The sequence below is a fragment of the Mustela nivalis genome (genome assembly GCF_964662115.1).
Source record: "Mustela nivalis genome assembly, chromosome: 13".
Classification (NCBI taxonomy): domain Eukaryota; kingdom Metazoa; phylum Chordata; class Mammalia; order Carnivora; family Mustelidae; genus Mustela; species Mustela nivalis.
The window spans coordinates 30,924,576-30,950,368 of NC_139032.1; the positions used below are offsets into that span (position 1 = coordinate 30,924,576).

The 25,793-nt window shown below is 36.8% G+C and overlaps 1 protein-coding gene across 1 annotated transcript in view; it reads right to left on the minus strand.

The window, feature by feature from the left end:
• Positions 1-7,117: 7,117 nt before the first annotated feature.
• ZNF510 (zinc finger protein 510) overlaps positions 7,118-25,793 on the minus strand; it is a gene marked incomplete at its 5' end in the record, with an annotated part of 43,760 nt that continues 25,084 nt past the window's right edge. The window contains 3 exons of the mRNA XM_082695183.1: positions 7,118-12,113; positions 15,317-15,412; positions 15,908-16,061. Coding sequence (XP_082551309.1) covers positions 10,411-12,113; positions 15,317-15,412; positions 15,908-16,061 — 1,953 coding nt within the window. The 3' untranslated portion in view covers positions 7,118-10,410. The remainder of the gene's footprint in view (positions 12,114-15,316; positions 15,413-15,907; positions 16,062-25,793) is intronic.

Here is a 25,793-nt window from a genome sequence, read left to right on the forward strand (position 1 = left end):
CTTTGTCAAAGATTAGTTGACCATACAGTTAAGGGTCCCTTTCTGAGTTCTCCATTCTGTTCTATTGATCCATGTGTCTGTTTTTGTGCCAGTACCTGTGCCTATGTCTGTCTTGATGATTATAGCTTTGTAATAAAGAGCTTGAAGTCTGGAATTGTGATGCCACAAGTTTTGGTTTGCTTTTTTAACATTCCTTTGACTATTCAGGGTCTTCTCTGGTTCCATACAAATTTTAAGATTACTTGTTCCTCTGCTGTGAAAAATGTTGATGGCATTTTTTTCAAAGATTTTATTTATTTATTTGATAGAGAGATAGAGAGCACAAGTAGGCAGAGCAACAGGTAGAGGGAGAGGAAGAAGCAGGCTCTCTGCTGAGCAGGGATCCTGATGCGAGACTCGATCCCAGGACCCTGGGATCATGACCTGAGTTGAAGGTGCTCGCTTAACCAACTGAGCCACCCAGGTGCCCCTGAGAACATTAAAAAAAAAAAAGATTTTATTTATTTATTAATAAATAAATATGAGAGAGAGAGAGAGAGACACGGTGTGCATGAGAGAAAGAGTATGGGGGGCAGGAGAACTACTGAGTAGTTCGATCCCAGGACTACACAACCAGGACCTGAGCAGAAGGCAGACACTTAACTGACTGAACCACCCAGGCACCCTGTTGATGGTATTTTGATAGGAATTGCATTGAATGCATAGATTGCTTTGGGTAGCATAGACATTTTAACAATATTTGTTCTGCCAATCCATAAGCATAGAATGTTTTTCCATTTCTTTGTGTCTTCCTCAATTTCTTTCATAAGCATTCTATAGTTTTGATAGTACAGATCTTTTACGACTTTGGTTAGGTTTATTCTTAGGTATCTTGGTTTTGGTGCAATTGTAAATGGGATTGATTCCTTATTTTCTTTCTTTGGCTTCCTTGTTATTCTATAGAAATGCAACTGATTTCTGTGCTGACTTTTATATCCTGCCACTTTGCTGAATTCCTGTATGAGGTCTAGTAATTTTTGGGTAGAATCTTTTGGGTTTTCAACAGGGTACCATGTGATCTGTGAAGAGTGACAGTTTCACTTCTTCCTTGAAGAGTTGGGTGTCCTTTATTTCTTTTTGTTGTCTGATGACTGAGGCTAGGGCTTCTAGTGCTATGTTGAACAAGAGTGGTGAGAGGGAACAACCCTGTCGTGTTCCTGACCTTAGGGGAAAAGCTCTTGGTTTTCCCCTATTTAGGATAATATTCACTGTGGGTTTTTCATGCATGGCTTTTATGATATTGAGGTATGTTCCTTCTATCCCTACACTGTGGGGAGTTTTACTGAAGAAAGGTTGCTGTATTTTGTCAAATGCTTTTTCTGCATCTACTTAGAGGATCATATGGTTCTTGTCCTTTCTTTAATTAATGTGGTATATCACATTGATTGATTTGCAGACGTTGAATCATACATGCAGCCCAGGAATAAATCCCACTTGGTCATGGTGAAGAATACTTTTAATGTACTTTTGGAGCTTATTAGCTTGTATCTTGGTGAGAATTTTTGCATCCATGCTCATCAGGGATAGTTTCTAAAGTTCTCCTTTTTGGAGGAGTCATTGTCTGGTTTTGGGATCAAGGTAACACTAGCTTCACAGAGTGAGTCTGGAAGTTTTCCTTCAGAAAAGTAGGTTTAATTCTTCAGGTTTCCTTCAGAAGAATAGGTTTAATTCTTTAAATGTTTAGTAGAATTCCCTTGAGAGCCTTTCTGGTCCTGGACTCCTATTTGTTGGGAGATTTTTATTACTGCTTCAATTTCTTTGCTGTTATAGATGTTCAGGTCTTCTATTTCCTTCTGTTTCAGGTTGGTAGTTTATGTTTTAGGAATGCATCCATTTCTTCCAGATTACTTAATTTGTTGGCTTGTAATTGCTCATAGTATGTTCTTCCCATTGTTTGCATTTCTTTGATGTTAGCTGCGATTCCACCTCTTTCATTCATAATTTTATTTATTTAGGTCTTTTTTCATTTTTTTTTGATAAGTCTGGCTAGGGGTTTATTGATCTTATTCTTTCAAAAAATCAGTTCCCGCTTCATTGAGCTATTCCACTGTTCTTTTGGTTTCTATTTCATTGGTTTCTACTCTAATCTTCATTATTTCTCTTCTCCTGCTAGGTTTAGGCTTTATATTCTTTTTCCAGCATCTTTAGGTGTAATTAGCATGTGCATTTGAGACTTTTCTTGTTTCTTGAGAAAGGCCTGTTTCACTATATACACACTTTGAGAAACACCTTTGCTGCATCCCAAAGATTCTGAAGTGCTCTGTTTTCATTTTGTTTCCATGCATTTTTTAATTCTTCTTTAATTTCTGGTTGACCCATTCATTCTTTAGTAGGATGCTCTTTAGCCTTCATGTGTTTGAGTTCTTTCCACATTTCCTCTTGTGACTGAGTTCTAGTTTCAAACCACTGTGGTCCAAAAATATGCAGGCAATGCTCTCAATCTTTTGGTATGGGTTGAGACCTGATTTGTAACCCAGTATGTGACCTATTCTAGAGTATGTTTCATGTGCATTTGAGAAGAACGTGTATTCTGTTGCTTTAGGATGAAATGCTCCGAATATATCTGTTAAATCTTTCTGGTCCACTGTGTCATTCAAAGTCCTAGTTTCCTTGTTGATCTTCTGGATAGATGATCTGTCCATTCCTGTGACTGGGGTGTTACTATTATTGTATTATTATCATTGTGTTTCTTTAATTTTGTTACTAATTATATATTTGGCTGAATTCAATTTAGGGGCATAAATATTTATAATTGTTGTTGGTATTCTTGTTGGATAGATGCTTTTATTATAACACAGTGTGTTTCTTCATCTCTTATTGCAGTCTTTGGTTTAAAATCTAGTTTGTCTGATATGAATGGCTACTCTAGCTGTACATTAGTATGATAAATTGTTTTCCACCCTCTCACTCTCAATCTGCAGGTGTCTTTGGGTCTAAACTGAGTCTCTTGTGGACAGCATGTCAATGGGTCTTATTTTTTTAATCCAATCATTTTTACTCTATGTCTTCTGATTAGAGCATTAAGTCCATTATATTCAGGGTATCTATTAAGTGATATGAATTTAGTGTCATTTTATTCCCTGTAAAGTCACTGTTCTTGTAGATTGTGTGCTCCTTTCTGGTCTTTGTTACTTGTGGCCTTTCTCTTCACTCAAAGGATCCCCTTTAGTTTTTTGCAGGTCTGGTGTACTATTCACAAATTCCTTTAGTTTTTGTTTACCCTGGAAACTCCATCTTTCCTTCTATTCTAAATGACAGTCTTGCTGGCTAAAGTATTCTTGGCTGCATATTTTTTTCCATTGAATATATCAAGCCAGTCCTTTCTGGTCTGCCAGGTCTCTGGGTCAGGTCTGTTGCCAGTCTTATATTTCTACTCTTGTATGTTAAAGACCTCTCGTCCCTAGCTGCTTTCAGGATTTTCTCTTTATCTCTGAAATTTGCAAGCTTCATTATTATACATTGAGGTGTTGACCTATTTTAATTGATTTTAAGGGAGGGATTCTCTGTGCTTCTTGGATTTGAATGCCTGTTTCCTTCTCCAGATTAGGTAAATTCTCAACTATAATTTGTTCAAATAAACCTTCTGCCCCTCCCCGTCATCTTCTGGAACCTTTATCCACATATGATTTCACTTTATGAAATTGCTGACTTCTCAAAGTCTCTCTTCATGGTCGACTATTTGTCTTTCTCTCTTCTTTCCAGCTTCTTTGTTTTTGAACATTTTATCTTCTATATCAGTGACACTCTCTTTTGCTTCATTTACCCTTGCTGTTAAAGCTTCCATTTTTTTTACTGCATTTCAGTAATAGCATTTTTAATTTCAGCCTGACTAAATTTTAATTTTTTAATTTCTTCATTAGAGGATTCTTGGTGTCTTCTATGCTTTTTTCAAGCACAGCTAGTATCTTTATAATCATAGTTTTATTTTTATTTTTAAACATGATTTTATTTATTTATTTGACAGGGAGAGAGATCACAAATAGGCAGAGAGGCAGGCAGAGACAGAGAGGGGGAAGCAGGCTTCCTGCTGAGTAGAGTGCCCAATGCGGGGCTCGATCCCAGAACCGTGGGATCATGACCTGAACTGAAGGCAGAGGTTTAACCCACTGAGCCACCCAGATGTCCCTAATCATTTGTTTTAAATTCTAATTCAGACATCTTACTTATATCCATATTGCTTTAACCCCTGGCAATGAGTAATAACCTTCTCTGTCTTTAGTGGTGAATTTCTCTATCTCATCATTATGTCCAGAAATGATAGAAGAAAGAAATAAAACAACAAAACCAAAAATAAAATGAATCAGAAGAAAATAAAAACAAAGAAACAAGAAAAAAAAATCAAACCAGAAACAAAACAGAGAAAGCAAAATACTAGATGCTGTGTATATTTTGGTCTGTTTGTTAAAAGAAACCAGATTCCCAAATAGAAAAGAAAGGCAAACCTATACATATGAAAATAAAGTAAAATTCAAAGTAAAATTCAATAAATGTATACCAAAAATAAAAAAATACATACATAACATATATATACATATATTTGTGTATTATGTATATATGTATATATACATATAATACAAATTAGGAAAAAATAAGAGTTGAAAAATAGCTAAAAAAACAAAACTAACTGAAGAGAATAATAACAAATCATGAATACTATATACTGTTTTCCCCAAGAGCTGAAGTTTTGCAGTTCTCTATGATCAGTAAACTTAGTGGTAGCTGGTTGTTCCTGCTGATCTTCTTGGGTAGGGGGCTGTTATGCTGATTCACAGATGCCCTTGCCCGGTGGAATTGTGCCTCCTTTTCCAGAGGGCTGGGCTCCAGATTACCTTATGTGGTGCTATTTTGCTCTCTGAAGGCTTTCAGGACTGATGCAGGGGAAGAAAATGGTGGCACCCCACTCTCTAGACCCAGAGATGAAAGTTCACAAACTTTCCCTTCCCCACTCTTCAGTGAGCTCTCACAGAAAAGCAATCACTTTTTTTCTCCCAGGTTTCCATCTCAACTCTGCATTCACTCAGCTTGTGCTTGAGCATTTTTGTCTCAGTCATGTGATTGAGTTTTAAGTCTCTAAGTTTTAGGGACTCCTGTGGTGTAGACCCACGCCCTTACTCCTGAGGGAAGAAGGGGGGGTCTCACTATGGTTCTGGCTTTTGCTGGACCCCTGCGCAGACAGCAGTCCTGTGACCATGAAGTAGTTTGCAGTTTTTGGCAACACCAAGTAGAAAGCTTGTGCCTAGACTTGTTTTCAGCCAGCTTCCCTGCTCTGTTGCCTGGGAAGTCTGCCACACTCTGTTCTTGTGAACCTGGGGATCCCAAGACCATGCTGTCTCACCTGGGGTTCCATCCTGCTCTGTCAACTGAGCACCTTAAGCCAGGGATGTCCCCCACTGTAGTAGACTTCTAAACATTTTGATTTTTTGCTCTGCTGCTTATACTTGTGGTAGCCTCCTTATTCTAGCTCCCTTGCACTGCTGTATCCTCCTATCGGATGTTGCCTTGGTTTCAACTCTCCACACCTCCTACATTCCAAAAAGTGTTTGCTTTTCCACGTGTAGAATTGCATCATTTCTTTTCTCAGATCTCCCATTGATTTGACAGGTTTTCAGAATGATTTGATAACTATCTAGCTGAATTCCAGGGACCAGACTTAGGGTCCTCTTCACCATCTTAACTCTTCTCTCTGCACACAGTATTCTTAGTGGTTAGCACCTTTTATCCTGTAATGTCATGTTCTACCTTGGAAATATTCTTTGAAGTGTATCCTTAGTGGTTGGCTTTTTCAGTTTAGCATGTTTCAAGGTTTATGGCTATTGTAGTTATGTATCAGTACCTTGTTCCTTTTTATGGCTAAATTATATTGTATTTTACAAATATATCATTTTATTTATCCATTCTTCTCTTATGGACATCTAGATTGTTTCCATCTTTTGACTATTGTGAATATTGCTGTTAGGACATTTGTACTCAAGTTTTATTTGAGTATTTTTTTAAATTTGGGGGACATATATACAGAAATTTAATTACCATAAGTCAGGCCAAGTAGTTTCTTAGCTTATTAATTACATATCAAGTGTCAATAATCTGATAGTTAAGCTAATTATACTGTTCTGGGACTTGGCTTTTTTTTTTTTTTTTTTTTAAGTAGGCTCACTGCCCAGTGTGGGGCTTGACCTCATGACCCTGAGATCAAGAGTTGCATGCTCTGGGGCGCCTGGGTGGCTCAGTGGATTAAGCCGCTGCCTTCGGCTCAGGTCATGATCTCAGGGTCCTGGGATCGAGTCCCGCATCGGGCTCTCTGCTCAGCAGGGAGCCTGCTTCCCTCTCTCTCTCTCTGCCTGCCTCTCCATCTACTTGTGATTTCTCTCTGTCAAATAAATAAATAAAATCTTAAAAAAAAAAAAAAAAAGAGTTGCATGCTCTACCAACTGAGCCTGCCAGGTGCTCCTGGCAGTCAGTTCTCTAGAATACTGAAAGATTGTTAAATAGCTAATTGTACTTGGAGACTGTATTGTCTCCACTAAGGAAATAAGTTTGGTTCTCCCACATTTCAGTGTGAAGCTGCCTGGGTAAAAGGGCATGGTATATCATTTCTGCTAGGCTTCCAGGGACACCTTTAATGTGAGGAAAATATAAAGAAATATATAGAAGTATCATGCACCTGAAAAGGAAAGACAAATATGGAGGCAGCTCAAAACAAGTGTTATGCCTCTTCTTTTGGCATCAGACATCTCTCTCAGTGGATTCTTGAACCTGAGGAAATACAATATTCTCTTTAGAGATGCCAAGAGGATGATTTGGAAATAAAAATGAGTGGAACTACTGGTACAATGGAGCAAAAGGATGATCCCAAGAACCCATTCTTCTGCTTTCTCATTTCATTGGTCTTGAAAATCTGATTTATAATTACTATTGTTATGTAGAAACTTTCTTTAAGAAAGAAATTGCTTGGATTAGTGGTTATAAAGTATTTGTGTGAAGGCAAAATTAAGAGAGAAAGGAGAGAGAGAGAGAGAGAAAGGAAAAAGAAAAATGCCCACACTCTACAGTGTTAATAAGAACTGATATGTAGGCCTAATTTTGGATTAGGAATTCTAGTTTATTGAAAATAAATTTTATTTTGGGTGGCAAAATATTTGAAGAACAGTACTGTATACTTCTGAATATTAAGAACAAGTTTCTTTTAGCAACTTCTGAAAATATCCAAAACATGAGTCGAGTGGAGCTCACAGCAACAATTTTCCTTAACTATTTTCATAAATATGAATAATCATAAAAGATCATTTGAAGTATCAAAAGAAAATATGTTCATATTTCACTATGACTATTCCACCTCCAGCAAATATTTCTGAGTGCCTAAAATGTAGAGGGTCTGTTTCAGTTGGTTGGGGTTTATTATGAACAAAACATAAAAATTCCTGCCCTCAATGGAAGCTTTGAAAAATTAGCATATAGGCCCTCAGTAGGCAGGCAGACAGAAAATGGACTCTTCCAGTGTCTCTAGATGTGGCCTCCATCTGTTGGGATAAAAGCCATTACCTGGAAAGGAGATCATCCAAGCAGGGAGAATTCATGGCTATAGCACAGATCTAGCTGATAATGTACTATTACACAGAGAGGTGTTCTACGGGCGACAGATTAAGCCTAAATACACAATCATGGGATTTTGTCTCCTGGAATTTCAATGAATGACTGACTACCTAGATGAATTCATTTCATTCTAGTGGGTAGATGATCTTGAACTTAATAGCAAATCCAATCATAATTCTAAAGATTACATACAAAAAGGGTTATGAGGGAGAGGATTCTAAATATATTAAGAAACTGAGAAAAAGTTTTAAGAAAGAATGAAAGACTTTCTTTGTATTAGCACCTGTTATAAAAACAGAGCAAACAGAACCTCTTGATTATTTTCAGGAAATAGCACTAACCAGTTATTATCTTCTTTTTTTCAGATGCATCTTGGCAAGGGCATTGGCAGCTCTAGTGTGTGATGTTCCATTTCCAAAGTCCTAGGAGGTATTCTTTTCCTGATTGAAACACTCTTCAGTGAAAAATTCACTATCAGAATATTTTGGCTCATATGAGTTCTATGTTAGCTCTGTTCCCCAAAAGAGGATATGCTGCTAACAGAATCTAGGGAATGGGTCATGAACAGTCTTGTGTGATAGCTTTACAAAAGACGATTTAGCATATGAACATATTTAAAATCAGTAGGAAAGGGTGAATTATCAAATGGCATGTGGAATTGGATATTAATACAGAAGGCAAAAGATGTAGATTCTAGGTCAAATGACATCAAAGGAAGCACTGGATATATACTTTTACTTTGTATGCAGTTAAGATGGTGGTTACTTTGCTCTGTCAGTATAATGATGGATCCAGGTAGCAATGTTGACAATCACGATAGCGGAGGCTTGCTCAACAGCTTGATTCCAGTCATCATTATCATAGAATAGTCACTTAACAAGGGCATCTAGTTTAACAACTCAGATGTGCTTATTAGCAGCTGACTTCCCCTACCCCTCACAGTTCACAGCACCAAAGAGGAGTGCTTTTGTCAACCTGTAGTTTTACTACCAGTGTATCAAACAGTTAGGCACAGTAAGAACCAGAATCAATAAAAATGCCACAAGTTTCAAATGGGCTATTTGCCAGTGTTGAGAACATCCTTGTGTCCTGCCAATTGAAAGGAGCAGCCACATAATTTTTGGGGTCTGCATAATCAATTCTGGGGTCTTCAAAGTTGAAGAGTCAGTGTTCAGTGATTCCCACTAGCCTGTCAGTGAACCAGGCCCAATTAGAGTAACTTCTATGAATTGAGGGCCCTACTAAGCGAGCAGCTTTGCTTCAGGCAAAAGTGGGGGGATACATTTTCTTGTAAGGGGCAGCTGCTGCAATGTGATATACAGCTGAGATACTGCTGGGACCAGGGCAGTTGTATTCTTGAGTATACTGTGTACATTTTACACCTGAGGTTTGTGTCCTTTTTATCTTGTTAGGTAGTTGAGCCCAAGAGTAACCTAATAGCTGCTTTACAAAAGGTGTATACTTGGTAGCCTTGTTAGGGTATCAAGTCAAACCACCCTTCTCCCTGACCACAAGGGCATCTCCTTTTGCCAGAAATTCCAATCAACAGAATGACTAGTTACAGAGACTGAAGCACAAAGTGGTCATTAAAGGCTGTGGGACCTCAAAGTTATCTTCTTTACACACAATTCTTTCTGACTGGAAGAATCCCTTCTGAATTATGGGAAGTAGGAAGTATAACATATAACACATTCCTACACTTTCAGATTTAGAAGGAACCACAGTATACTGCACTTGTCAAAAGGCCAGTTCACAGGCTCACATTCATTTCCCTTGCCTACTGTAACCCCTGCCCTAATAACATTTTTTAAAATCTAGATACTTTCTACCTCCATGTGAAGTGGTAAGATTTTTGATTTGGGCAGCTGTATCCCATAAAGCCGTAAGTTTGAGCCCTTTCCTCTCTCAAAGTTCCCCCAAATACTTGGGTGGGTGCCAATGGCCATGGGTCCCCATTGGAGACAGGAAGCTTTCCCTTAAAACAGCTGATGTTGGGGTATATGGAGGTATGAGTGGCTTCATGACATTAAAGAAACATTTACTTTACTTGCATGAGGTGTGCTCACATTTTAGCCAAAAATCTTCCAATAATTTAAGTTCATCGAAAGCCCTGTAACAGGTGGTATCATCTATTTACATTGAAAGGAGATTTTTTAAAAACTGAATTCTCTGATGATCTTTTAGGAATTCCTCACAACACCAACCCTTTAATAAGTGTTGTACCCACTGACTGATGTAAGATTGGCTTAAATAATAACTTTCTACCTCCCCAGCAGAGGAATGGCTAAATTATGTTCAAAAGGAAACGGACTTAAGCATGTAAGAGCTCAACAGAATCAAGCTTACTGCTCGATCACAAAATGTTCAAAAGGTAAAGATGTGAATGAGAATTTTGTTCCACGTATTTCAGGCACCCTGGGTGTTACTGTGTAAAAGCTGTGCCATGTTAAAGCATGATACTTTACAACTTCAAGGCTATTCCGACAGCATCTTAGTAGAGTCAGTGAGGTCTTCTGTCACAAATGATTGTGGCGTAAAACATGAGCATCCATAGCCCAAAGACCTACATGGAGGAAAGGGAGACTAGGAAATTTTCTGAGTTATCTAAAGGGCATGGCTTCTTTCAAAAGGGCTTTGAAATATCAGCCTATGTCTATTCTCTGATAGACTTTCAGAGTTGCTTTTAGGATAAAATTCTTCCTACATTCATATTTATATGTGTGGGTTTTCTGGAGTCAAATGGCTTGGTCTTCCAGACAGAAGGATTTTCCATAGTTATTATTACCAATAGGGTTTTCCCTCTCCCTGAATTCTCTGGCAAACATTTAGAGTTGAAGTCTTATACAATTTTCCAAGTTCATTACATTCGTAAGATTTTTCCCCACTGTGAATTCTCTGATGTATTCTGAGGTTTGATTTCTGGCCAAAACTTTTCCCACATTTGTTACACTGAAAAGGTTTCTCCCCTGTATGAACTCTCTGATGATCACTAAGTATTGCCTTCCGGACAAATTTTTTCCCACATTCATTACACTTAAATGGTTTCTCCCCAGTATGAATCCTCTGATGAACTCTAAGGGTTGATGTCCGGGCAAAAGCTTTCCCACACTCATTACATTTAAATGGTTTCTCTCCTGTGTGTGTTTTCTGATGTTGAATGAGATGGTCTTTTCGCCAGAAGGATTTTTCACATTCATTACATTGATATGTTTTCTCACCACCGTGAGTTCTCTGATGTATCCTGAGGTTTGACTTCTGACCAAAAGTCTTCCCACATTCATTACACTGAAAGGATTTCTCCCCTGTGTGAATTCTATGATGATCTCTGAGGGTTGACTTTTGAACAAAAGTTTTCCCACATTCACTACATTTATAGGGTTTCTCTCCTGTATGAATTCTCTGATGTCCCCTAAGGGTTGATTTCTGGACAAATGTTTTCCCACATTCATTACACTTATAGGGTTTCTCTGCTGTGTGAATTCTCCAATGTGTACTAAGGTGTGACTTCTGGGAGAAAGTTTTTCCACATTCATTACATTCAAATGGTTTCTCTCCTGTGTGAGTTCTTTGATGCTGAATGAGATGTCCTTTTTGAAAGAAGGATTTACCACATTCATTACATTTATAGGGTTTTGTCTCAGAGTGAGTTCTCCGGCGCACTTGGTGGGCTGACACCTGGTAGGATTTCCTATTTTCATGATAGTCAAAGGATGTATCCCCAGTTTGTGTTCTGTCATTACATAGCAATGGGTTCTCTTCCGTGACAATTCTCTGAAGTTGAGTGACCTGTGACTTCCTGTTGAAATTATTTTCATTTGCATTACATTCATTGTGTTTCACAGGCATGTTAAACTTACTGTATTCCTTGACAGCTGATTTCCCACAGAAGGATTTCCCACACTGGTTAAGAGGAGAGTATTTCTCCCCAATCCCAGTTCTTTTATAGTCAAAGACAGTTGTTTTTTCACTTTTCCCCCTAAATTCATCATCTTTATAGAATTTTTCTCTTGTGTGAGTACTCTTACATGTAACACAAGCAGCCTCATCATAGATGGCCTTTCCAGTTCCATCATATTTAAAAGCTTGTTCCAAAGTTTGGCACTTTTGATTCTCAGGAAGATTTTCCTTATAACTGAGAGCTTTTCCATTTTTATTATATTCATGAAACTCCTCTCCAGTATGAGTTCTCTCAAACTTAATTTTGAAAGACAAATGATCACATACACTAGAGCAATTTGGTTTTTTTGTTGGATAGGTTCTATTCTTGATGATAAATTGGGAAATATTCTGCAAATTTACTCCCCATGAGTCATATTTACAGGATATCTTTGTTGAAACAGGAGCTATGCACAGATTAAACTGTTTTCCCAAAACTTCCTCTTCCTTTATAGTCAATGGTTTATTATCGATGAATATTATTTCCTGCAAGTGTTTATCTTGGATTTTCTTGTTCTTCTTCATCAGGTCATCATCTCTGTAATCTTCTAAAACAGAGATAAATTGAAGACACCTTATAAACCTTACATTTGTTATGGCTGGGAAATATATAGCCTATACATTGCATTTCATTTATTGGTTTTCCAAGATCAAATAATTTATGTGTGTGTGTATCCTCACCCTCCTTTAACCAACTGAGCCACCCAGGTACCCCTTTCTCACTCTCCTTTAAAAAAACAATATTGATATAGTGAAAATGAGAGAGAAAACTGGTAATACATACATATCTGTATCTGGATTATGATAAATTGCATTTCCTATTGGGGTGGAGAAGGAATAGAAATAAGATTTTTACGGGAGTGGTTAATTTAGGGAACAGGAAAACCAGATAATGGGATGAACACAATGGGACTATATAAACTTAAGTACAGTAACAAAAGAATTAGGAGATAATGAACACTGATAGACTAGGCCCAACAGGGGAAAAGTTTGCTTTGAGGAAATTTATTACAGTCCTACACACCTAGGCTATACTGATAGAATACTCAATTTGCTATTCCTTATTTCCATTCAATTCTTCAACATCAAATCAAAATTGATAGTACAACCTTCCTCACAATTAAATGAAGAAGTTTATAGTTCAGGATCTAACCCATCTTATAGCCATAAGTCACAGAAATACAAAGAAGTGTAAAACTGATAAAAGGAAATCTATTCTTGCAACTAAATTAGATTCACTGCGCAATTCCTGCTGTGGAACCTTTATTTTATCAAAACTGAATGGTTAAGTCAGAATGGCTAAAATTAACAAGTCAGGAAACAACAGGTGTTGGTAAAGATATGGAGAAAAGGAACCCTCCTACATAGTTGGTGGGAATGCAAGCTGCTGCAGCCACTCTGGAAAACAGTATTTTTTCCTCAAAAAGTTGAAAATAGAGCTACCCTATAGCCCAGCAATTGCACTACTGGGTATTTACCCCAAAGATACAAGTAGTGATCCAAAGGGGCACGTGCACCCTAATATTTACAGCAGCAATGTCCACAATAGCCAAACTATGGAAAGAAGCTAGATGTCAATCAACAGATGAATGGACAAAGAAGATGTGGTGTGTATACACACACACACGCGCACACACACACACACACACAATGGAATGCCATGCGGCCATCAAAAAACCCTGAAATCTTGCCATTTGCAACAATGTGGATGGAACTAGAGGATATTATGCTAAGTCAAATACGTCAATCAGAAAAAGACAATTATCATTATGATCTCACTGATATGAGGAATTTAAGAAATAATACAGAGGATTATACAAGAAGGGAGGGAAAAAAATGAAACAAGATGAAACCAGAGGGAGACAAACCATAAAAGACTCTTAATCTCAGGAAACAAACTGAGGGTTGCTGGAGGTGGGGGGAAGGTGGGAGGGATGAAGTGGCTGGGTGATGGCCATTGGTGGAGGGTATGTGCTATGGTGAGTGCTGTGAATTGTGTAAGACTGATGGATCACATACCTGTACCCCTGAAACACATTAATACATTATATGTTAGTACAAAAAATTGAATGGTAAGTGACTTGATCACGTCATCTTAAACTTCCACATTTCAATTTGACATGAGGGGTGTATGTATTTTATATATGCATGTATGTATGTAAGCTCTATGCCCAATGTGGGACTTGAACTCATGACCTTGAGATCAAGAGCTGCATGCTCTACTTACTGAGCCAGTGAGGTGCCCCAAGGGGTGTGATTTTAAATGGGGGTATCACGAAAGGCCTTGCTGCAAAGATGGCACTCAAAAAAGGTCCAAATCATTTATGCATTCTAGATGGCTATCCTTTGAAGGTTTTATGAGTTGTAAATACCATCCTCTATCTTTGGTTCACCTCTTCACTCTCTTAAGTATGATACATAATTTATATCCGCATAAAACTTATATATACCATTTAACAGTACAGAGTGAACACTAGTATAATTAGAAACCATGTCAATCTGAAACCAATACTATGCTGTATGTTAACTAACATAAATTAAAAAAAAAAAAAAAGAAACCATGTCAAGAAACAGAAAACAGAAATGACTCTGCAAAAATCCCTACTTATCTCTGCCCAGTTACAACTCCTTCACGCTTAAGAATTCACTACTCTTTTAATATTTATATAATTGTTTCTTTGATGTTCTTTGTGTGGTTTTACCATCAACATATGAATTTCTAAAGATATAACTGAGTTTTGAATTTCCGACATTTAATAGATGCAACCAGACATGCATATTTATATTGTTTGGTTTCTTTTGCTTTCTTTTGCTTAAGATTATTATCCCTTAAGGAATACAACTCTTTCTTTATTCTACTGCTGATGAGCCCAATTTTTAACACAAACAAACAATACTTCCATAAGTAAATATTGTTTTATTCATCCTAGGGAATATAATCATGCCTTTCTGTAGGGTCTATAGTTAGGAAAGGAATTCCTTAGTTACAAATTATGTAAAACTTTAACCTGATCTGATAACTTTTTCTATCGGTAAGATCCTTTAATAGTTTACATCCGCATCAGGACTTTGCCAAATTTGTTAATGTCACATCATACCATGTGTCTCTCATCTCATTTTGTATTTAACTTTGCATTCCATGAAAGCTAATGAGAGACTGAACACATTTTCAAGGATTTAATGGCCATTTAAAAAGTTCCTGTTCATGGGCGCCTGGGTGGCTCAGTGGTTAAGCCGCTGCCTTCGGCTCAGGTCATGATCTCAGGGTCCTGGGATCGAGTCCCGCGTCGGGCTCTCTGCTCAGCAGGGAGCCTGCTTCCTCCTCTCTCTCTCTCTGCCTGCCTCTCTGCCTACTTGTGATTTCTCTCTGTCAAATAAATAAATAAAATCTTTAAAAAGTTTCTGTTCAGTCTTTTGCTTATTTTTCAATTGGGATGTCACCTTTTCTTACGTTGACTTATGGAAGTTTTTACATTTTTACAATACTTACCTTTTCCAGGTTACTTGTACTATACACAAATTCTGCTTTTTTATGGCTTGTCTTCTCATCCTTTTAACAGTATATTCTATAAACAAAGTTCTCAATTTTAATGTAGTCAAGTTTATTAATCATTTTCTTTTGATTGGTGCTTTTTTTGCCTTTGAGCCTAATAGAAAAGTCTTGAAATACAAAGGTGTTTAACGCCAAACTGACCTTCTGGAGTCTTAAATACCCCAAGAGAATTCTGTCTGCTAGTGCTCAGGAACTCACCTCGGTGGCTCTGGTTTGAGAATTTTTCCTCTAAGAACCAAGGCTCCTCTCCTTGCTCCAACTTGAAGATTACTGCTGGTTTGAAAATGCAGTTCCCTGTAAACAGGGAACAATGGTGTATTTAGGATGGATGATGAGCTTTTGAGTTTCCAGAGTGTTAAAAGATATAGCTTTAGAAGCGGCACCCTGAAGACCCTGATTTGAACTTATTATGGCGAGTCATCAAAACACTTCTTTGGGGCACCTGGGTGGCTCAGTGGGTTAAGCCGCTGCCTTTGGCTCAGGTCATGATCTCAGGGTCCTGGGATTGAGTCCCGCATCGGGCTCTCGGCTCAGCAGGGAGCCTGCTTCCTCCTCTCTCTCTCTGCCTGCCTCTCTGCCTACTTGTGATCTCTGTCAAATAAATAAATAAAATCTTAAAAACAAAAAACAAAAAACACTTCTTTTATTCCTCAAAAGGGCTTAATTTTATACTCTGAATGAAATGTCTCAATAACATTAAAATCTAAATAAAATATTCATGTATTGATGTATAAAAAGGAAATGCCTTTTATTTGCTATGATGAGGTTAAGTTACACTTAAATGCTCACCCACTGAGACGAGGTTGTTGTAGTTCTCCAGCATCACATCTCTATACAGAGTCCTCTGAATAGGACCCATTTGCTGCCATTCCTCTTGGGTGAATTCCACAGTCACATCCTTGAATGACACAGATGTCTGCAACAGGACACTTTTCTGCTCAATCTGAAGGGTTCAGAATTAGTTGACAGAGAAAATATTCTTAAAAACAATTCTTATGCTCACTCTAAAGAGTTTAAAACAAATGAATACAAAGGAAGCATATTTTGAATCTAACTTTAACTTACATTTTGGACTTACTCAATGAGTAAAAATATTTGTAATTTAATTTTTATATACTTGTGAGTTCTATCCACATATTGTAAGTATACTAAACTTTGTTTAAAAATTTTTTTAAGCAAAAATGATTAAATTTCCTACAATTTTTACTCAACACCCCAATCCACTACCCTGGGCATATTCTAGGGTAGGGGTCAGCAAATTATTACCTGTGGCCAAATCTAGCTTGCCATCTTTTTAAGAAATAAAGTTTTCCTGCAACATAACCACAGACACCCAGTTATTCTGTATTGTTCATGGTAGCTTTTGTGCTATAACACCAGAGCTTAGTAATTCTATCAGAGACATTATAACTATCAAGAGCTGAAAACATTAACTATCTAATCCATTATGGACAAAATTGGCCAACTTCTGGACTAAACAATCAATTAAAAAATAGAATAACAGGGACGCCTGGGTGGCTCAGTTGGTTAAGCAGCTGCCTTCGGCTCAGGTCATGATCCCAGCGTCCTGGGATCGAGTCCCACATCGGGCTCCTTGCTCAGCAGGGAGCCTGCTTCTCCCTCTGCCTCTGCCTGCCACTCTGTCTGCCTGTGCTCGCTCTCTCCCCCCCCCTCTCTCTGATAAATAAATAAAATCTTTAAAAAAAAATAGAATAACAGCATAAAAACAACAAAGACAATACAATTAACAGAGGGATATATACAGATTGAAAATAACAGGACAGAAAAAAATATACATAATTATGAGCCAAAGAAAGTTGTTTATATTAACATAAAAACAATAAAGGTAAGAAAGTATGATAATATAGTAACTATTTATGATCCTTTTAACAGAAAATAAAAAACATAAATTTGTATGTATTTGAAAACCTAGCTTCCAAATATAGTCAAATCTCTTTATTCACAGATTCTGTACCTGCAAATTCACCTCACTAAAATATACTTCTAACCTAAATACTCATTGTTTTGCAATATTTATGGACACTCACAGAAAGGTAAAAGATTTAAGTGTCCAACACATTTTCCCAACTGGATAATGCTGGATAATGCAAGATAATGCCTTGCCAAATTCTCTTTTTGCAGACTACTTAGCACATTCTTTCCATTTTTGTGACTTTTTTCTTGTGTTTCCCCACCTGTGTAATGCAGAAATGCTGGATAGTGTTCTTGAGTACAAGAAGGTTGTTATGTCCCTTAGGAAGATCAAGTGTGTTACATAAACTTTGAGCATTAATTATGGTGCTGTTGCCCTTTAGTTCTTGTTCAAGAAACATTATATTAAATAAGGTATTTTTAAACACACATAAAACAAAGTTGTATATTGAATGGTTGACTAAAATGCTTTGATTAGAAACTCAAAGGAACTTGCTCCCCTAGAAGCAATGATTCAGTATTTACTAATTTAGTGTTCATGGAGATTTTATAGAAAATAACCATGTGAATAGTGAGAATCAACTATATATAACAATGAGATAGATGGATCCATAATAATAATATTAGTTTTATAAAATTATAAGAAATTTTAACACAACTCTCAACGCACAGGGCAAGCAGACTGAAAACACCAATAGAAATTTAGAAAGGGGTCAGCAATAACCAAGAGGGAAAATCTGGCCTGCTGCTTTTTTTGTTTGTTTGTTTTGTTTTGTAAGTAAGCTTTTATTGGAACACGGTCACGTTCATTTGCTTTTGTACTGCCTATGACTGCTACAGCACTACAACTGAAGAGTTCAGTATTTTCAAAGAGACCACATCTCCCACAAAGCCTAGTACCTGACATTTACAGATGAAGTTTGCTGACCACTGACATGGAAGGTTTAAATGACATCAATAACCAATTTGAGTAACTGAAACATATAGGATAACATAATCATAGCAAATTATTTTCTAGTCTATTTTGCATATTAAAAATAAAGAGAGGGTACCTGGGTGGCTCAGTGGGTTAAGCCGCTGCCTTCAGCTCAGGTCATGATCTCAGGGTCCTGGGATCAAGGCCAACATTGGGCTCTCTGCTCAGCAAAGAGCCTGCTTCCTCCCTCTCTCTCTGCCTGCCTCTTTGCCTACTTGTGATCTCTCTCTCTGTGTCAAATAAATAAATAAAATCTTTTAAAAAAAATAAAGAGAGTAAGTCTCACCAAATTAGAAAAGATTACAAACATACAGTGTGGCTTTGGATTTTAGCTCAGAGATGCAGAGAGCTGGAGAGAACAATACTAACAAGAACAAAGGTAGGCAGATTGAAAATAAAGGTCTTTTTTTTTTTTTTTTAATCCATCAGGGAAATGAAATTGCTTAACAAATAAGCAATTTGAAATCAGGAAAAAGACAGTATCTCTAGGGAGAATCAGGACCCACATGTTTGCTTACTGGACCATATACTACCAAAATTCATATAAGATGATAGAAAGATAAAGCTAGAAAAACTTTAACAACCTGCTAAAGGCCGAGGTTGTGTGTGTCACAGATACAGTATGAGTTCTACCTTTTTGGGATATTTTCTCCAGGGTCATAGTCTGTTCACAGAGAGGACTGGGGGAGAATTTTGGGGAAGTCCTTTCCTACTCCATGTGATACTGGCTAGTGTAGGGGAAGAAAAGTCATTTCTTAAATCTACTTAGATCTTATTTAGGGAAAGGTCAATAAAACAAATAACTTGAGGCCACTGGTGGTATCCCCTGGCCGTAAGAGGACAGCAGAAGCAGATACTAGCAAAATGCTTCCCAGACCCATCAGCCTTATCTCTCCTCAGTAATAAAATATCTAAATGGTAAGATGCAAGTTCTTAGTGAGGTTAAACTAAAAGATAAGTCCCAGAAAACTGTCATTATTTGGCCTGTCTGGTAGCTCCATGGAACATCCCATTCATAAAACTGTCTTCATCTGACATAACTCCAAGCCTAACCATTGCAAATAGCATTTTCTCTGGGGGGAATGAAATTTGTTAAGAAAGAAAAAACACCCATGAGATATTCTTTACCATCAGGGCTACCTCAGGCAGTCTGTAACAATTAAAGGAAAAAACAGTCTAATTAAAAAGCTTGGAGCATAATAAATACAGAAGGGGCTATGAAAAGTTCAGACATCTATCTGGGAATCTAGAAGGTAGCACACATGCCCTGGGCTATGTGCATATTCAGGAAACATCTGAGAAAGTACTAAACTTGCTTCTCATTAACCTTGAGGCTCTGTGAAAGAAAAGTGAAAGTGAAAACAAGATAGTAAAATGCCAGGCTAACTGCTGAAGGCATTGGCCAACCTATACAGAGAGCATCTTGGCAAAGATTAAAGCCTTACTTGTTACATGTACTTAAGGAAATTCTTGTCCAATTATTAGCTGACTATTTAGCTAATGGAGCAGAGACTTTGGCAGAGAGTACACATGACAAAGAATATACGTTGTACAGAATCCATTCAACAGAGTGACTAAACAAATGACAGCTGCGGTGGAGTGGTATTTGGGTGATAAATTGACACCTTATTATTTTTTTTAAGATTTTATTTATTTATTTGAGAGAGAGATAGTGAGAGAGAGCATGAGCAAGGAGAAGGTTAGACGGAGAAGCAGACTCCCTGTGGAGCTGGGAGCCCTATGCGGAACTCGATCCTGGGACTACAGGATCAAGACCCAAGCCGAAGGCAGTCGCCCAACCAACTGAGCCACCCAGGCGTCCTGACACCTTATATTTTAACTGTCAAGTTTGCAATGAAAATTTAAGACATACAAACAAGTGAAAAAGTATGGCTCATACATAGGAAAAACAAACCCCAAACTATGTATGAAACAGTGTAGAAACTATCTCTGAGGAAGTCCAGACATTGGACTTACTAAACAAAGACTTTTTTTGAAGATTTTATTTATTTATTTGCGAGCGAAGGCACAAGTGGAGAGGGGCAGAGGGAGAGAGAGAAGCAGAATCCCCACAGAGCAGGGAGCCTAATGAAGGATTCCATCCCAGGACCCTGGGATCATGACCTGAGCTGAAGGCAGAGGCTTAACAAACTAAGCCATCCACACACACCTCTAGACAAAGACTTTCAAAACTGTTTTAAATATAACTAAAGAAAACCATATCTAAAGAACCAAAATAAAATATGGGATACCTTCTCACTAAATAAAGAATATAAACAGGGGGCACCTGGGTGGCTCATTGGGTTAAAGCCTCTGCCTTCAGCTCAGGTCATGATCTCAGGGTCTTGGGATCGAGCCCCACATCAGGCTCTCTGCTCAGCAGAGAACCTGCTTCATCCTCTCTCTCTGCCTGCCTCTCTGTCTACTTGTCATCTCTGTCTGTCAAATAAATAAAATCTTAAAAAAAAAGAAACAGACAAAAATAATACATATCTGATGAAAAAGCAACTGAAATTCTGAAATTAAAGACTTCAATAATTTGAAATTTAAAATAGGAAAGTACAATAATTAAAGTCAAAAGTTCCCTAGAGGTCTCAATAGCAGATCTGAACATGCAGGAGAATCAGCCAGTTTTGAATACAGACCTAGTAAGATCATATAATCTGAAGACAGAAAGTAAAAACAGGGAAAATGAACAAACAGCCTCAGTGACCTATGGGACACAATCAAACATCCAAATATAGCAACATCCACAGGAGAGGAGTAGGGGGAATAGAGAGCAGAAGGGGCAGAAAAAAGAGTGAATCTTGACAGCAGCAAAAGGTAAGTGACTTATCACTTCTAAAGGCTCCCAAATAAAGCTAACAGTTGATTTGTCTTCAGGAACCAGGGAGATCAGAAGGCATATTTATGACATATTTAAAATGCTGAAAGGAAGACCTATCAATCAAAACTTCAACATTCAGCAACAGTGAAGAAATCATGATATTCCCAAATAAACAAGGGCTGGGAAAAATCTTTCAAGAGTACACCTACCAGGGGCTCCTGGGTGGCTCAGTGGGTTAAGCTGCTGCCTTCGGCTCAGGTCATGATCTCAGGGCCTGGGATCGAGTCCCACATTGGGCTCTCTGCTCAGTGGGGAGCCTGCTTCCCTCTCTCTCTCTCTCTCTCTGCCTGCCTCTCTCTCTACTTGTAATCTCTGTCAAATAAATAAATAAAATCTTAAAAATAAAAGATATGTTTAAAAAAAAAGAGTACACCTACCATATAAGAAATATTAATAGAGAAGCCATTCAAGTTGTAATGAGAACACATTAGATGATAACTCAAATTCACAAGAATAAAACAACTATGTAGGCAAAAGTTACTATACAGGCGAATATATAAAAGGCACTATAAGTGTATTTTTTGTACTTATTTTTCTCCTATATGATTTCAAGAAAACTGTATTAAGCAGTAACTAGAAATCTCACACTATGTATAAAATGTAATTTTGATAATAACAGCACAAAGCAGAAGTGGCTGGAACTAAGAGGAGGAATGTTTTACAATATTCTTGAAATTAAATCGATAATTCATCTGAACAAGACCATCATAGTTAAGACATTAAAGGTAATCAATAAGGTAACCACTAATAGAAAAAAATGTAGTAAAGGCACACGGTAATTAAAATGGTAACTAGGAGATATTAATTCAACAAAAAAGAAGTAATATTGAAATAGAAAAACAAAATGGACTTACTACCTACTGAAAAGAAACGTCTAAATGGAAGGCATATATGCTACTTATTAGGAGCCACACTAAATGTTAGTGGCTAAAAACTTAAATTAAAAGGCAAAGACTGGCAGAATGGATTAAAACAAACAAACAAACAAACAAACAAACAAAATCACATTATCCAATTGCATCCAGTCTGCCAGATACACTACATTTAAAGACACAATGGCTTGAAATTAAGACTGGTGAAAAATATATTATGTAAGCAGTTACCAACAAAGCCCTGCACTGCCTATAGTAGGACAGAAAATAGATTTTAAGACAAAAATGGAGAGAATAAGGACCTTTTATAATGGTAAAAGTGCCAATACATGAAGATGATATAACAATGACAAACATACATACCTAAAATACAAATACATGAGGCAAAAACTGACAGAATTAAAAAGACAAACAATTCAATAATAACAGTTAGCGATTTCAAAGCCCCACTTTCAAAATGGATAGGACTACTAAATAGAAGACTAATATGGGAGACCAAGACAGATACAAAGATATCTATAAAAACACTCAGGCCGACACTTGCAACATACACATTCTTTAAGTACATATGGAACACTCTCCAGTCTAGATTATACATTAGGTCACAAAACAAGTCTCAATACATATTAAAGGTTAAAATAATATAAAGTATCTCCTATGAGCAAAATAAAATGAAACAAGGAATCAATGAGAAGGAAAACTGGAAGTTTAAAAATATGTGAACATCAAACACCACACTCTAAAGAAACTCCTCAAAGATTAAAGAATACTAACAAGGGAATTACAAAATATTTTGAGACAAAAGTGAAAACACAACATATACCAAAACTCGTGAAATATAGCTAATGCAATGCTTATAGGGAAATTTACAGCTGCAACTCCTACATTTAAAAAGATCTTGAATTGGGGCACTTGCATGGCTCAGTGGGTTAAGCCTCTGCCTTCGGCTCAGGTCATGGTCTCAGGGTCCTGGTATCAGGGCTCTCTGCTCAGCAGGGAGCCTGCTTCCCCCCTCTCTCTGCCTGCCTCTCTGCCTACATGTGATCTCTCTCTGTCAAATAAACAAATAAAATACTAAAAAAAAATCTCGAATCCATAATCTAATTGTACACCTTAAGGAACTAGAAAAAATAAGTGTGAACTAAACCCAAAACTAGCAGAAGAAAAGAAATAATAAAGATGAGAGCAAACAGAAAACAAAAAAATAAGGAAAAGAAAAACAATAGGATCAATAAAACAAAGCTGTTTCTTTGAACAATCAGAAGAATGGATGAACCTTTAGGTAGACCAAGAAAAAAGAACACTCAAATTTACTAAAATAAGAAATGAAGGTGGGGGGCATTACTACTGACATTTTAGAAACAAAAAGGACTATCAGAGAGTACTATAAACAACAACTAAGTACTATGTACTATGTACATATGTACTATGTACTGAGTACTATGTACACCAACAAATTAGATAACCTAGAGGAAAAGGACAAATTCCTAGAAACATTCAGACTATTAAAGCTGACTCAAAGAGAAATAGAAAATCTGAACAGATCCCTAGAAGGGGACTGAATTAGTAATCAAAAACCTCCCAATAAAGAAAAGCTTAGGACCAGATGGCTACACTGACAAATTCTACCAAATGTTTAAGAAGAATTACTACAAATCCTTCTCTAACTCTTCCTGAAAAATAGAAAAGGGAACACTTATCAACTTATTCTGAGTTACTCTGAACTAAAGCCAAAGAAATCACAAGAGGACTAATGATCAATATCCTTTATGAATACAGATGCAAAACTCAACAAAATACTAGTGAACAGAATAGCATTTTTAAAATGCTTATACATCATGACCAAGTAGGATTTATCCCAGAAATGTGAAGGTGGCTCACCAAATGAAAAATCAATCTACGAAACATACTACAGTAATAGAATGAAGGAAATAAACCATATGATCATCTTGGTGGATACAGAAAAAGCATCTGACAAAATCTAATACCCTTTCATGATAAAACAACAATACTCAACAAACTAGGAATAAAAGGGAACTTCTTGAACATAATAAACAGCACTTATGGGGCACCTGGCTGACTCAGTCAGTAGAGCATGAGCCTATCTGAGGGTTGTGAGTTTAAGAACCTCATGCTGGGGGTCCAGTTTTCTGGAAAAAATAATTACTTATGATAAATCCATGGCTAATATCATACACAATGCTAAGAGGATGATTTCTTCCAAAAATTTAAAAAAAAAATGACAAGGATGCCTGCTATAACCAATTCTATTTATTACACTGGAAGTTCTAGCCCAAGCAAATAGGCAAGAAAAAGAAAGACATCAAAATTGGAGAGGAAAAACGTATTTTGTATATGTGTACATATGCCTTGAACATTAATAACAGCACTATTCACAACAGTTAAAAGACAGAAACAACAAAAATGTCCATCAGTTGGTGAATGGATAAACATAATGTGGTATATCCTTACAATGAAACATTGAAAAAACTATGCTAAGTGAAAGAAAAAGTCACAAATATGCATTAAATATGCATTAGTGGAGAGATAATTGGCCTGAACTTTTCATGTAATGTCTTGGTCAGGTTTTGGCATCAATATTATGCTCTCATGAAATGAGTTGGGAAATGAGTCCTCATTTTCTCACATATTATACAGTTTCATTTATTTGAAATGTGCAGACTAGGCACATCTATAGTGACAAAGTTAATGGTTGTTTCTGGCCTGGTGGGGTATGCTGGGATTGGGTGGGGGGAGGGATGATAGCTAATGGTACAGAGTTTTGGGGGGTTTTGTTTTTTTAGGTGATAAAAATATTCAAAAATTGAGTGTGGTGATGACTATACAACACTGAATTGTATACTTTAAATGTAAGAATTGTATGGCATATGAATTATATCTTCATAAACTAAAAAAAGGACACTAAAAACAGGATTAATCAGATTTTCTTATATCTATTAAAGAAGCTGAATTTATAATTAAAAACCAGCTACAAAGAAAATCCCAAGATCAGGTTGCTTTCTTGGTATATCTTCCCAAACATTTGAGGAAGATTTTCCAGAGAAAAGAAAATGAGGACTCACTTCCCAACTCATTTCATGAGAGCATAATATTGATGCCAAAACCTGACCAAGACATTACATGAAAGGCCAATTATCTCTCCACTAATGCATATTTAAAAATACTAACTGAAATATTAACAAACTGAATCCAGAGACACATTAAAAGATAGTATTTTATGGCCAGGTGGGACTTTTCTCAGGATTCCAAGATTAGTTAAACACTGATAAATCAGTCAATATAATTCATTCTTTTAACAGAATTAAGGAAGAAAATTATATTATTATCTCACTAGATTTAGAAAAAGCATTTCACAAAGTATAATATGTATGTATGATTAACAGCTCTGAGGAAACTAAAAATAGAACTTCCTTATTCTATAAACAATGTGTATAAAAATCCTAGAGTTAAATCCAGACTCAGTGATGAAATACAGAGTATTTTCTCCTTCAGGTGAGGTATAAAACAAGGATTTCTATTATCATCACTTGTATTCAACTTTGTACTAGAAAGACAAGAATAAGGCTTAAAAACAAATTAAAGATATAAAGATTGGAAAGGAATAAGTAAAAATGTCTGTATTTGCAAAAGACATGATTGTGCATATTTAAAAAAATCTAAAAGAATCTACAGGGGCATCTGGGTGGTATTTGGCTGTTGGTTTTGGCTCAGGTTGTGATCACAACTGATGGTTGTGAGATGGAGCCTTGAGTCAGGCTCAGCATGGAGTCTGCTTGAGATTCTCTCTCTCCCCCTCTCCTCCTCCGCTCCTCCTGCTCATTCTCTCTGCCTCTAAAATAAGTAAATAAATTAAAAAATCTTTTTTTTAAACAAAAAACCCCCCCAAAACTGAAAAGAATCTATAAATAAATTACCCAAATAAGTGAATTTAACAAAATGGCTTAATATAAGATCAATATTAAAAATCCACTGTATTTTAATAAAGTA